Source organism: Diabrotica undecimpunctata, chromosome 4 (genome assembly GCF_040954645.1).
Source record: "Diabrotica undecimpunctata isolate CICGRU chromosome 4, icDiaUnde3, whole genome shotgun sequence".
NCBI lineage: Eukaryota > Metazoa > Arthropoda > Insecta > Coleoptera > Chrysomelidae > Diabrotica > Diabrotica undecimpunctata.
In genome coordinates, this window is record NC_092806.1 from 16,578,757 (window position 1) to 16,593,718 (window position 14,962).

Here is a 14,962-nt window from a genome sequence, read left to right on the forward strand (position 1 = left end):
AACTGACGTTATGGCAATAAGTCATCTGTCAAACAATAAATAAAGTGAAGTAATTTTTATTACGGCATTCTTGCTTGATAATTTATTGTTGCATATGACAAAATTAAAGAAAATGTAAAAATCGAGACATCAAAATGAGTGTAAAAACAGCCTATAGAAAGAACCAATTTTGCATACAGTATAGTTTTTACTGAAATTTAAACTCTCTATTTCACTAAAGTAGAAACACTCAATTTAGAAGAGTGATATCATAGTTTAAACGCCGAATATCCTCAAATTTAAATGTACACAGCGGCCCTCGAAAACTGCCTGTTTTCTCGATTGCAATTTGCGTTTCCTCATAAGAAATTACAGAATATATAAAGTAGTATATTTATTTGTGCTTCTCTATAGTAGACTTGACCAGAAGTTGTCGTACAGTGTAGCCAATTCTTGTTCACAAGTAGTAATTATGGTCATACAAAACCTGTATTCTTCCACGCAGCGATTATTACCGTCATAAAAATACAAAAAAACCTGATTTTTTCAATAGTAAAAATTAAGCACAAAATTGTAATGAAATAAATTTTATTTATATGTTCCGTTTCGTTACATATTTAAATTTATAAAATAAAAATCGATATTTTAAAACAATATTTTTCAATCGTTTGGCAACTTTGGAATTAGCGAGGGAACTCCGTTTCAATTCAGATCCACAGAAAGCCGTCAAACTAGTTTTTGTCGAGCGAGTGCCCATCAACAATAGGTTATTTACATTGGCGTTTCTGAGGGTAGGGTATTTTATGCGATAAGTTTGTGTTATTGATAAAACGTGTTATTGATAATACGAGTGTTATAGTTTGTCGTTTTATAGTAAATTTTTAGTTATATTCTGTGATTATTTGGTTTGAGTTTTATTAGAGTTGGATGAAAAACCGAGTTGTTCCAAGAGAAGACTGCAAAATTCTGATGTTGATTTCAAAAATGAAATGCCGCAAAAGAGACGGAAAATGTTAACGTCCGAAGAGAAGGTAATAATACGAAACGTTTATGAAGGAATTGTCGGCAGAAAAATGGAATTAAATGTTAGCCAAGCGGTCGACATTTGTAGCAGTTTAACAAAAGTATCCGTTAGCTGTATTTATCGTGTACTTAAAAATACATCGGAAAATAAAAAGCAAGAAAAAGGTAAAACTAGAGGTAGGAAAAGCATTGTTTTGGATGACGAGACAAGGAATATTATACGTCGAAAAATTCATTCATTTTATTTTCGGAGTGAAATTCCAACACTGAAAAATATTTCTCAAGAGCTCGAAAACGATGACTCCTTACCCAAGATATCTCGTAGAGTCTTAACCAGGACCATGCGTGAAATGAACTTTCGATATGTAAAACTCAACAGAAAAAGTATGCTATTAGAAAAAAATAAAATTATTGTGCGGAGAAGAAAATATTTAGAAGAAGTACGCAAAATTCGCAGCACTGGACGCAAAATATGTTATTTGGATGAAACCTGGATTAACCAAGGTTGGAAAAGGTCATACAGTTGGAAAAGTTTGGCAAGATTTAAATGTCAAAAGTAAACGCGAAGCATTTATAGAAGGCTGATATACAGGAATATATAGGAAGTGATACAGGGTTTCTTGATGATGGTTTTCTTCAATTTGAGTCGAAAAAAACAGGTGATTATTAAAGAAATTGAAAGGGAGGATTCAAGAATGGCTTACGGAAAAGGGGATTGCATACGAAGAATCAATGCTCAAAATTTAGCGACTTTGCACGGTTAAGGAAAATTGAATATCTTAAATATGCTGTAGATGAAACTGCAAAAGATTATGGTGTCAAAGTTCTGCGTCTACCACCTTATCATTGCGAACTTAATCCCATTGAACTTATCTAGGAGCAAGTGAAAGGAGAAGTAGCACGCAATAACAAAACGTTCATATTAAATGAAATTAAGAAACTTTTGATTCAATCAATCCTCCATGTAACTCCAGAGAAATGGGCTAAATGTATAGGCCACATAATTAAAGAAGAACATCGTATGTGGGAACTTGACACTCATATCAAAGTTTTACTAGAGCCAATTATAATTACACCAGGTGGTGAAGATAATGACAGCGATAGCAGCACTGCATCTTCAGGTTTAGACAGCGAATAATATTTTCTAATAGTTTAATAAGAACATCAGCATAAAAAAAAACAAAAAAAAAAAACGAGAAGAACATAGTAAGTGTGTATAGTGTTTGTGTTTAAACACATCAAACATTATTTTTATTTTGTTTTTATAGAATTTTATTTTGTTTTATAGGATTTTATTTTGTTTTGTTTTATACTGTTTAAATGTTTTGTTCATTTTATTTAATAAGACAATATGGCTCTTGGCGAACACCCATTTAAAAAAAGTATCGCGTCACAAGACATACCTCTGGGGTGGTGTGGAAACTGTCTTAAAATTTGTTTTAAAAAAATTTCATTGTGTAACTTTTTAAGGACGGGTCACGTCAAAAGACGTTTTAGCGTAACTTCCGCGACAGCCGGTTGGTATCAGTAAACTTTCTGCAAAATTACTTCTTTTTTATAGCTTTTTGTTTGTGGCATTCTGTATTTTTAGGGGAATGTAGGGAATGAGCCACAAAATATTTATTCATATGTTTATTTATTGACGTTTCGATCTCTATATCCAGAGACCGTTTTCAATTATACAAATGATAGTACTATTTATTTTCTATGGCTTTTCGCTTGTCGTTCTGTATTTTTAGAAATAATGTTGGGAATAAGCCACAATATATTTATTCAAATGTTTAATTTACGGACGTTTCTATCTTTATAAAGAGACCGTTTTCAAACATACAAATGACAGATACATTTATTTTTCTATAGCTGCTTGTTTGTGGTATTCTGTATTTTTAGGGAGAAGGTTGGACATAAGCCACAATATATCTATTTACATGTTTAATACATTGACGTTTCGATCTCTATTCCGTTTTTAAAGGTAGAAAAAAAAAAGAAAATAAACAATATAAGATTATAAAAATATATAATAATAAACAAATAAAATAAATATAACTATCATTTATATCTTTGAAAGCGGTCTTTGGATATAGAGATCGAAACGTCAGTAAAAACTTGTAAATAAATATATTGTGGCCTATTTCGAACATTAATATTTGAAAAATAAAATATAATTAACATTAAAATAAAATTAAGTGTACGTCACTGGATTTCCAAACAGCTTTCCGCATTTCTGGGCCTTTAAACGATGACTCACTCTCTCAAATATTGAAATTATACCATAGAGAGAACGTAGATGATAAACAAGATAATTTTGTTTTTCCTCGTATAATATTTATAAATTCAGCCTTAGTCGGAACTGATGTAAATTAATCTGAGATGATTTGCCTTCTGTTTGATCAAAAAGTTATCAATACCATCTTCACATTAATAAATACAAAAGTTTTTTAGGATCAAATTTTTTGATATTTTAAAAAGGCTGTTTTGTGTGTTTATGCATGTAAATTTTTTTCGAATTCGTATGAAAATCATTATAATACAAATACTCTACTATTATATTTTTGTATTACAGATACAGAAAATTGGCGTTAAAATGGCATCCCGACAAAAACCCGGACAACATGGACGAAGCAACAAAAAAATTCAAAGAAATATCAGAAGCATACGAAGTTTTATCAGACGGTAAGTAGAATCGATAAAACAAACTTTTTTAAAGAAAATAACCATAACAACAGCTGGTAATAAAACGATAGGCTTTACTAGTTTGACCATTATTAAATGTAAATAGGATTTTTGATCTTTATTATGTAGTAGATAACTGGTAAATTTTATTTTTACAAGGTTAATAGTGTTAGGTTCGGCTGCAAAATGGTTTTATTGTTAAAAATATCGTAAAAGGAAATGTGATCGATATCGATATGAGTCGACAAGTCAGTGGCAAATACTTTTTATTAAATCAAATAACGTTCTTTATCAACTAAATAACAAACGGAAGCAAAAAATATAAATTAAAATCCTAATTCTGATTAACAACTTATATGAACCTCAGTCTAGAAAACCAAATTTTTTTTTGAAAAAAAATTTTTTCGTGAAAAATCAGAAAATTCACAATTTCTATTTTCCAAAGCCTCGTCCATTGGAAGAATAACGGATAAACAAGAAAAGTGAATAAGGAAAGAAGCCCACAATAAAGATTTACACCAAACAAAAATCCTTGTGGATATATCCAGTACAGCGTTCCATGGGAAACAACGTCGCTATACGCAAAACTAATGATAGTGGACTTCGGGATTCAAGATCTGATAACAGAGGCAAGATTGCTACGTGGAACGTAACTAATATGTTTGAAGCTGCTAAATTATTAAGTATACTGCGAGGAATGGCTATATAGACTATAGTAACATCAGTGTGGATTTGACAATAGACGTCACCATTCTAGGCGTGTACGAAACGAAAGGATCAGGATCAAATATACATCCATCCATCCAATGGCGCTACAGCCCAAATCGGGCCTTGGCCTCCTTCAACAGGCTTCTCCAATCATCTCGATTTACCGCTGTTCTTTTCCATGAACGCGTTCCCAGGCAGTTCTTGGCATCCTCATCGACTTCGTCTTCCCATCTCTTTTTAGGTCTTCCAACAGGTCTTTTTCCCTGCATTCTTGCATTTAATAATTTTCTGGGGATTCTATTCTCATGCATGCGGACCACGTGCCCTGCCTGCCGTAATCTCTGCAGTTTAGTATGTTGGGCTAGAGTTGGTTCGCTATATTGCTCGTATATTTCTCTATTATACCTAATTCGCCAGTTGTTGTTTTCACTTATTGGGCCCAGGATCCTACGTAATATTATTCTTTCAAACACATCTAATGCATTGGCAGATTTCTGTGTCACCACCCATGTTTCACAAACATAACTTACTATGGGCCTGATTACTGTTTTATAGACCCGGAGTTTTGTTTTCCGGTGTAGGATCAAAATATACGTACAACAAATATACGTCGGCATATAAAGTTTAATGACACCAAACTTAGAATCCAGGAATATATGCTGGAAAATGATATATATTATGAAGATAATTATCCTAAAAAACAATTACTTGAAACTTTAAAATCATTTTCCATCAGAAAACAATATTATTGCAACAGTTTGGCGAAAGAAATGGCTCATACAGTATTAAGACTTCCTTCCTCCTTACTATTACATGTTCAATCCTATTGACCACATATGGCATGAGCTGAAAGCATCGGTAAGGAGAAGTAATGTTTCGCTTACCCTAAATTCACCTGTGGTTCGTCTAATTGAATTGTAAATGGAGAAAATAACCAATGACAGTTGGAAAAATACATATATGTTGCTCAAAGAAACAATTATTGTAGATCTAGATAACGACGGTGATAGTGAAACAGACTTGTCCATCTAATTTTTTTAATGTTATTACTTTTTGAATTGAATTTATAAATGGTAAACTTTCTATGTTTCTAAGAAGAATACATATATCTGGGTCAGAATATCAAGGCAAACAAAGAAAACCAAACTACCGAAATAAGCAGACGAGTAAGAATGGGATGGGCCGCATTTGGAAAACTCTCATACATACTGAAAGACAAAAAGATACCCCAAAACCTTCGAACCAAAGTGTTCGATTCTTGTATCCTTCCCGTTCTCACTTACGGAGCTCAAACCTGGACATTCACAAAAAAGAACATGGACAAGATTCGAAAAACTCAGCGAGCCATGGAACGACAGATGCTTGGTATCTCACTAATAGATCGGCAAACGAACGAAGCAATCCGAAACAAAACAAAAATAAAGGACGCCGCGAAACAAGCAGCTAAATTAAAATGGAAATGGGCTGGACACAACGAACGTCTCGAAGATGGTAGATGGAACAAAGAAGTCGGAAACTGGCGACCGTACGATGCGAAGAGACCAAGAGGAAGACCTCAAATGCGCTGGAGCGACGATATCAAAAGAGTCGCAGGACCAATGTGGAAACGCCTAGCGCACACAACAGGGATGAATGGCGAGAAATGGGAGAGGCCTTTATTCGACAATTCGGATAGAAAAAAGGGCTAAAAAAAAAAAAAAGAAAAAAGGGCTAAAAAAAAAACTATGTATACGTAATTTATGTAAATATTTTTAAATTCAGTTGATAACGGTATAAAACCAGCTTTTAGACTTGTGAATGTAGTGTATGTAAATATTTTTGCAACTACTATAACTTTAGTAGACAATGATAAAGACCGGCTTTTAACACACCTAACAATCGAATAAGTAATGCAAATCGAAAATAAAAGTACGATCATGTCGTAGTGTAGACACTTATCGATAATAAATATTAATGACTCTTAGATCTCTGGTAGGACTATACATTAGATACCACTTGGAAAAGATAAACGCACAGAAAAAACGGAATCACAATAATTGTTAAATTTAGGATTGGGACTTTTTCCAAATAAAAGTCTAGGTTAGAAGAAATGATTTTTTCATGAAATTATCGGTTTAATATTACGGGATCTTTGATTAAAACGTCAAAAATATAGTTTGCATTTATTTATTTTATATTATCAAATCCGGTTTTGCCATACGGAAGATTGGACTCTGCTGGGGGCATCTATGAAGAAGATTGAAGCTTTTGAGATATTATACTATACACGAATACTGCGAATCTCATATGTTGATCGACTGACGACTTCTGAAGTTCTTTGTAGACAAGAAAAACGTCTTTAAGTGCTTATTACAATTACAAAAACGGAAATTAGAGTACCTTGTATATATTACGAGAAATAATAATATATATGGTTTACTTCAATTGGTTATTGACGGAAAAGTGTTTGGTAGATGCCCGGGACGATATATTTCCTAGCCTCATAACCTAAGAACTTGGTTCAGTATAACGACCGTAGGTCTCTTTCGAGCAGCTGTAAAAAAATCAAAATTGCCTTGATGATCGCCAACATCTGGAACGGATAGGCACCACAGAAAAAAGGTATCAAAATTACTTCAAACTATTCAATTAAATCTCAAGATAAAGATAACAATTTCTAAAATATGTGCCCCTTTTCTGTTATGCCGAAATATGAACCGTTGGCAGGCATTTTTAATATGCACATCTTTTTCTTTTTATGTTGACATGACTCTGTCTGTTTTCAATGTGCCTCCAGTAAGTTGTCGTTCCATCTTTTCCGTGGTCTTCCTACTGATCGTCTTCCTATTGGGGAACCGGCTCTTGCCGTCTTTACTACTCTATTTGTTGTCATTCGGCTTATATAATCGTTCCTTCCTACTCTTCTATTTTTTAGCTATAGTTTTTGATGTTCTCCACCTTGCATCTTTGTCGTATATCTGTACTTCTAGCTCTGTCCCATAGTGTCTTGCCATCAATATTCATAAAGTGTTTTCATCTCTGCTGTTTCTAACATTATTTTTGTTCTATCTGTGTCAGGTCGTGTTTCTGCTGCGTGTGTCATTATTGATCTGATGAGTGTTTTGTAAATTCTGCCTTTCATTTCTTTCCCGATGATATTCTTATTTCTCCATATTGTTTCATTTAGGCAGCCTGCGGCCCTGTTTGCTCTATTCACTTGATCTTCCACTTCAGTTTCGAGCTTTTCGTAGCTAGATAATGTGATGCCTAGATATTTAAACTACATCACTTGTTCTATTATCTAACCTTCCAGCTCCAATTTACATCTTAGTAAATTTGCTGTTGTAACCATGCATTTTGACTTTTTTGGGGAAATTAACATGTTGATTTTTCTGGCGGTTATATTAAATTGGTGCAGCATACGTTGTAAATCGTCTTCACTTTGAGAGAGTAGTATTGCATCGTCTACACAGCAGATTATTTTAAGTTGTTTTTCTTCCATTTGGTATTCTTTTTTAGTTCTTACTTTTTTTATTATTTCATCCATAATCAGTCGTCATTCATCAATCATAATCAGGTTGAACAATAAAGTACTCAGGGAATCTCCCTATCCTATCACATTACCAGCTTCAATAGGGTCGGTTAGTTCTTCTACTTTTACTTTTATTGTGTTGTTTTTGTCGATATTATCGATCGTTTTGATTATTCCTAGAGGTATCTCGCTTGCGTACAATGAGTGGATAACGTCCTTTAATTTGACCTGGTCAAATGCCTTCTTAAGGTCAATATAATATGCACATGTTTGAAACATCTGCCCATACTTTCTTAATTGCATCGTGGGTATCATACCAACTTTAGTCTAAATAGTTCATTCGGCTACTTTCTTGCCTATATTTAGTAACTTGTTTTAGGTATATATTACGTCGATTGACTATTCTTTGGCTTTCCGTAACTGCTTGACGTTTATTTATTTTTTTATATTAAAGCCCATTTTTTTTTATCCAATTTTGAAGAGTTTTCTCACAGCAGCTCGTGTTCCGACCAGTTGTTTCCAATTCCTTATTATTTCTATTGTAGGTATTTCATTGCTTCTGTAGCAATCGTAAATTGTGGTTTTCAATAGTTACGTGAAGAATCTATAGGTTTTGATATTTTGTAGTCACACCACTTCTTGTTCATTTTTAACTATTTTGTTTACAGTTGAAAATGGAATTTCTGTTAAATCAGCTGTAATAAAATTGCTTGTACTAACAGTTTTTCATCGGAGCCGAATTTCTTATTTAGATTTTTGTACACATGGAAACATACTTGCTGTGTTCGAGCATTTAATTAAATGTATTCGAATCTTCTTGCACTGGCAATGACACTTCTACAAAATTAGTGTTGTTATCGTACTCAATTTACTCAACCACATTGTTTCACGAACGCCATATCACGATTCAAAATAATTAAATTACAACAAGCAACACTCTACACTCTACTAACGAACTGCTTCCCAACTAAAACGCTTCTGGTATGCTTCGGCACAGGCATCCGGTCGGATGTCAAAAAGAAGGGATCAAACGCATTTATAGTGTTCTATAATATATGTTACCGCGATTATACGTGAATCTTTCTATTATTTCTAATTGGTATGCTTTTCCTCCTACTTTACTTTTAACTTTTCTCCATTTCTGAACTTGTCATCTGTCCATCTTGACATATTTGATGTTAAAAATAATATATTTAAAGAAAAATAACGTTTAAAATGATTCAGACATGAAAATAGGAATACCTAGGTCACAATCACGAGAAGTAAATATCACCTGATATAAAGCACTGTAATGTATCTTTGAAGCTGTGATTCCCGGAAGTATAATAATAACCCAAGATTCCTTTCATTCCAATTAACATCCATTCAAGCTATTAACGAGTCAAAACGATACGATAGTAACGTTTCGGTGGAACTTAAGTCATATAATTTGTCTTTTTATGAAATTTATATAAACGTATTGTTAGAGTTACAGCAAACAGTCAGTATTTGTTCTCCAATGTCATCAAGGCTCGAAGTTTCTAAAAAATTTTAGGAATATTTTTAACATAACAAATGATTAAGTGACAATTTTGCAGCCGGTTCTCGCACTATATGATTTATATTTTATTTTAAAACTGAATCATACGTTTACTAGAGAAACCATCTTTCTACTAAAGTTATCTTCGATTTTACAAATGATGATTAGCGGAATTAGTGTTTTTACCTAATTATTAACTCTAATGGCATTATTAGTCATTTTTTTTTGTTTATATGTTATTATGTAGTTTACATCTGTTGACAATCGTAATGGTAGCATCTGACGTCTTTATTTGTTAGATGAATATAAATTTCCCGACTAATTAGTCAATAAAATAGATTACTTTGTAAATAACTTAAAAACCAATCTGTGTTTCTGTTGAACGTCATCATCAGATGACAACGATGTATAAATATTGAAGAGACCATAGCCTGATCAAATAAAATAAAATCAAAATGTAATTCGGTACAGGTTGAAACAAAGTTTAGGCGAAAAAAAAAGATATTTTCAAGAAAGTTATATAAGCGTATCATTGTTTGTTTAAATAATAAAAAATGGGTAATTTTTGCACAAAATTTACTTTTTTAACTGCTACGGTAATTCATGTTTTTATGAAGTTTTGTTTTCACCCTAACTTTGGTATAGGTAAAATGTGTTCCAGCCTTTAACTAATTACATTTTCATTTTATTTTATTTGATCAAGCAAATATGTGATGCATTAATAACTCATCACTAAATAGATAAACTTTGTAAAATTTATACAGTTTTGTTATAATAGACAGTCACATCAACTGTGTCTTACCCTTGTAGATATGTGTATAAATCTAGTACTTTTACTTATTATTTTATTTCATTACTTTGTTATTAATTATAATCATCAGGAAATTAGGAATTTCCTTTGAAAATCCAACATTTGAACTAAACCACACATAATATCCTTTACACTATTTCTTATACCTCTTATTATAAAAATGGTTTCTCCATACATGATGGGAAAATACGAGTAAACTTTGTATTGCATAATGACCTTGGACGAACTGAATAATTTAATTTTTAACTTATTAATTTACAGAAATATGGAACGTAGAATTAGGTAAATTAACATGACAATAAGAGAAAGCAAAAGTAGTAACAATTTACATAATTATTGTATTATAACACATCTAACCTTATTTTTGCTACACACCAGATTTCAGCCTAATCATCATTATTATTTTTTTTTAATTAAATATAGGCCTTAGATATCGTTGTTATTCATTTTTATAGATTCTAAAAGAAAGATTTATGACAGTCGAAGCAGCCGAACTACCTCGTCAAAAACAAGATCCTACAGAAGAGATTTCGATTTCAATCCTTTCTCACAGAGATATTTTGGTATATTTTAAGTTTTTTGTGTGGCTAATGACTTTTTGTTTGAATTCCTTTTTGTTATGAGCTCTAACAACTGCATAATGGGGCAAGGATATGCGTTCATTATTATTGAATTATAAAATATAGAAACTTATTAAAATAACAATAAATTATTGGGATATTTGTACGCATTCGTATGATAAATTCTATTCAGTGTTACAGAAAAGGCTGTAGTTGGCTGTATACCATGTACCACAAAAATTATTATTTTAAAAGTTTCCTTTATAAAAGGTATAAAAAAACCTATCAGGCTACATCACAGAAAGTTTTGGGAATAATTATTCCATCATCAGTGCTATCCTAAAATAAATATAACCACTTTAATTAAAGCAAACGTGAAAGTGATAATTTTGAACAAGGTTATAACAAAAGTGTGGGTAATGCTTACTGAATGTACAGTTGGTTCCTAAAAAAACTGATACGACTCTTAAAAGCGTATTTTGTGGAAAATTGAGCAGTGTATTTTGAAGGATAAGTAACAGAAGCAACCATCAATATAAGGTTTTTTATTTCCGTATTGTCAAATTTAAACATTTCAGCTTTTTCATTTTGTCACTAGTATTTTTTAAGCATAATTTAATATCTGTTACGAGAGTTTGATGATCTGAATGAATTTCAGTTTCCGGAAATGACTCTTCTAACAATTTACGAAATTTACTTGATTTCTTGAGGACGATTATATTTTGAATTTGATATGTGTCCGAGTTTTTCTACCACCTTCAGTAATAATTTAGTTTTACATCAATAACTATATCAGATATATTATACTTATTTTAGATCATTTGAAAAAAACCTACGAAAAATTTTTGAGTTTTTTATTTTTTTAAATATTCCATGCTCTTGTTCCATTATGTAATTGGGGAGAATTTGTCTATGTTTTTATTATGTTATTCATTATTGTTTGGAAGTATACTAACTTGAACAAATTGCATAAAACCTATCGAAAATTGGACACAATGAAATTTAGATTATATTAAATAAATGGAAGAACATGAATCTACCAAAAATTACACACACGTGAACAGATCCTGGTCTTGTCTTAAACGCCGTCCACACTCTCGATCGTAGTTCTTCGGACGAAGTGTCGAAGTGAAGTTACTCGAGGTGAGGTGACTCTTCATACTCGTTAAATTGTCGAAAAAACTCAGTCGGTGCGGTAGACAGGCTTTAATAATAGTTGACGTTCAAGTTGCAGCTGCCACTGCTTTGTGTGCTCTTAGTTATTTTAACTTCTATGTACATATACATTTATCTTTGTGGACCGCATGTTTAGCGTCCCAAACTACGGACTCTCCTTGAAATAATTCTAAAAACAGAACAATTTTCTCCTGTAACCACATACTCATCCTGAAAATTTCAAAAACGACGTGCACTAGCAATGATATTGAGTACAGTGAAGTCGAGTAATGTAGTGTGACACTTTGTATTCGAACTTCGGACCCTTTGGCTCGGACGGGAAAAACCGACACAGAACAGAAGTAGAACGAGGCGAAGCGGAGTCGCATGAAGTACCTGTTTACACTCTCGTACTCGCTGAACTTTGATCAACTTCGCGAGTAGTATAGTGGCCGCTTTACTGAGTCTAGATGTGACTCACCTATTCGCTTTATGGCTATTTTACGATTCTTTTGCTTATGAATACGCTGTCGGAAAGATGATCACACAGAATTCATGTATTTTGTGCGCTTTTACTCGGCTGTGGATGTATTATAGCTGATTTAGATTCTAGAGAAATTTTGATGATAAATTCTTACGTGAGTAAAAGATGAAAAGTATATGTACATAAAAAAACTTTTTAAATTTTCACTGTTTTTATTTCTACTAGATTGTTCAAGTTTTATCGTTTGATAAAAAACACGATTTTATGATTCGTAAAACATTTTATTATTCGATATAATCTTGAACTTCAATATACGTGTTAAAACAATCTTCCGATTTAGGGATTCCATTTCTGAAAGTGAAATTCTGGAAGACTGTCAAAATAAGCCAAACGCGATGACTATTAACTCTTTATTCAATTAAAATCATTTCCTACGCATACATTTTTCGAGATCTCGGAACGCTGGAAATCAAATGACTAATAGGGTGGGTGTTGCAATAAAGATCATTATCCTTGGCTCTATAACTCATTGTGACATCATATATAATATTTGCCATAATGTAAAGTCAATAAAATTTTGACTTTTTTAATTTATGAAGATTAGGCAAGACCTCGCCAAGCAACACGAATATTGCCAATTCCGGATACATTATTACCTCATATACAGGATGTTTTAATAATAATTGAACATATTTTAACTGTAGATTCCTGAGCTCATGGGTTTAGCCTAAGGTTTAGCCCAAATCACTTAAATAAAATGTGGCTCCTAAGTTACAGGGTGTTTTATTTAAAAATTTAAAAACTATTTGTACCCAGTACTTTAAAACTATTTGACCCATCCTTGTCATACTTGGAGAAAAATGAAGGTACTGTACACCCTACTAAATTATGTTAAATAAACTTTTTTGGCTACTACCAGAGGCGGGAAAGTGAATGACCCCTTCCAAATTCTACGCCACTGGCGGCATTATTATTTTAGCACAATTTTTCGATTCTCCAATATTTTCTATGTAAATATTATGCTCTTCGATCTTCAACTGAGACTAAGGTTTACTAAGTGCTACGTGTGGTCAGTGCTGCTATATGGCGTAGAGGGCTGGACACTCAAAACGAGGGATATAAACAGATTAGAAGCTTTCGAAATGTGGCTCTATCGCCGTATCCTAAAAATACCATAGACCGCGAAAATCACAAATGTAGATGTCCTTAGAAGAATAAACCAAGAACGCCAACTTTTCGAAACCATCAAGAAAAGGAAAACGGCGTATCTAGGTCACATCATGCGAAATGAAAAATACCAGTTCCTCCAACTTATAATCGAGGGTAAAATTGAAGGCAAGAGAGGAATGGGACGCAAGAAAATGTCCTGGCTCCGAAACATAAGGCAATGGACAGGGATTAACGACATACAATCTCTGATACATATTGCAAGAAATAGAGAATTAATGGAAAATGTGATCGCTAACATCCATTAGTGGATTTGCATCTGAAGAAGAAGAATATGCTCTTCATTTGTAACAATAAGGTCATTATTTTTCGAGATATTTGAAGTTAAAAATGAAGCGGCACAATTATTTTGATTAATGTATTAATTATGTCGGTATTTTTGGGTCATAGGATTGCATTTATTACACAAATAAAATTATAATTTGTATTAAAAAAACATTGTGGATAATAACTAAAAAAATCAAAATCGTAATTTTATTTAAAAATATTTTATTACTGACTAGGCTACATTTACACGTAGAGTATTTAACTGCTAGCTTTTGGGTCCTTGTGAATTACCACCAAATTTGAATGGTAACTCGTATTTACAATTTCTACAAACAACACTTTTCGACTATCTAGAAGTTTTGCCACTTAATCAAATAAGAAATATGTGGTTCATGCAGGATAGAGCTCCGCCTCATTGTCCTTTAATGGTAATAGTACGGAACTATCTAGATCAGCAATTTCCTCATCGTTGGATTGGCAGAGGTCGTGAATTTCCGTGGCCGCCTAGAACACCCGATGTAATCCGTTAGATTATTATTTCTGTGGGCATATGAAATCATTGGTATACTCACAAGAATTAAATAACCGTCAATCACTATGGCAGCAAATTTTATTACCAATCAGCCAAACATTTTTTAAAGTTAGAAGATCGTTTAACGAAAGAATTATTAAGTTTTTTGAGGTAAATAGGCTTCATATTGCACATTTGTTATAAAAGGTTTAGTTAAAATGTGTTTTTTGATATTTTTGTCAAAAACACCGACATAATTAATACATTAAACAAAATAAATAAAATTATACAAAAAGTTCTCGAAAAATAATGACGTTATCGTTCCAAATAAAGAGTATATTATTTACATAGACAGTATTGGAGAATCGAAAAATTTCGCCAGTGGAGTAGAATGTGGGAAGAGTAAACTTTTCACTTTGTATTACAAGGATTATGTCAAATAGTTTTTAGGTACTGGGTACAAGTAGCTTTTTTAAATTTTTAAATAAAACACCCTATAATTCAGTAAGGAGCCACATTTTAGTAAAGTTATTT

At 32.4% G+C, this 14,962-nt stretch overlaps 1 protein-coding gene across 5 annotated transcripts in view; it reads left to right on the forward strand.

Annotated features, from left to right (window-relative positions):
* Window positions 1-14,962, forward strand: part of mrj (DnaJ heat shock protein family (Hsp40) member B6 mrj) — a 50,062-nt gene that overhangs the window by 15,924 nt on the left and 19,176 nt on the right. For 4 of the 5 annotated variants that reach the window (XM_072529025.1, XM_072529024.1, XM_072529026.1 and 1 more), the window contains 2 exons: window positions 3,566-3,675; window positions 10,680-10,787. In XM_072529025.1, coding sequence (XP_072385126.1) covers window positions 3,566-3,675; window positions 10,680-10,787 — 218 coding nt within the window. The remainder of the gene's footprint in view (window positions 1-3,565; window positions 3,676-10,679; window positions 10,788-14,962) is intronic. The other variant, XM_072529028.1, reaches the window with a different exon arrangement.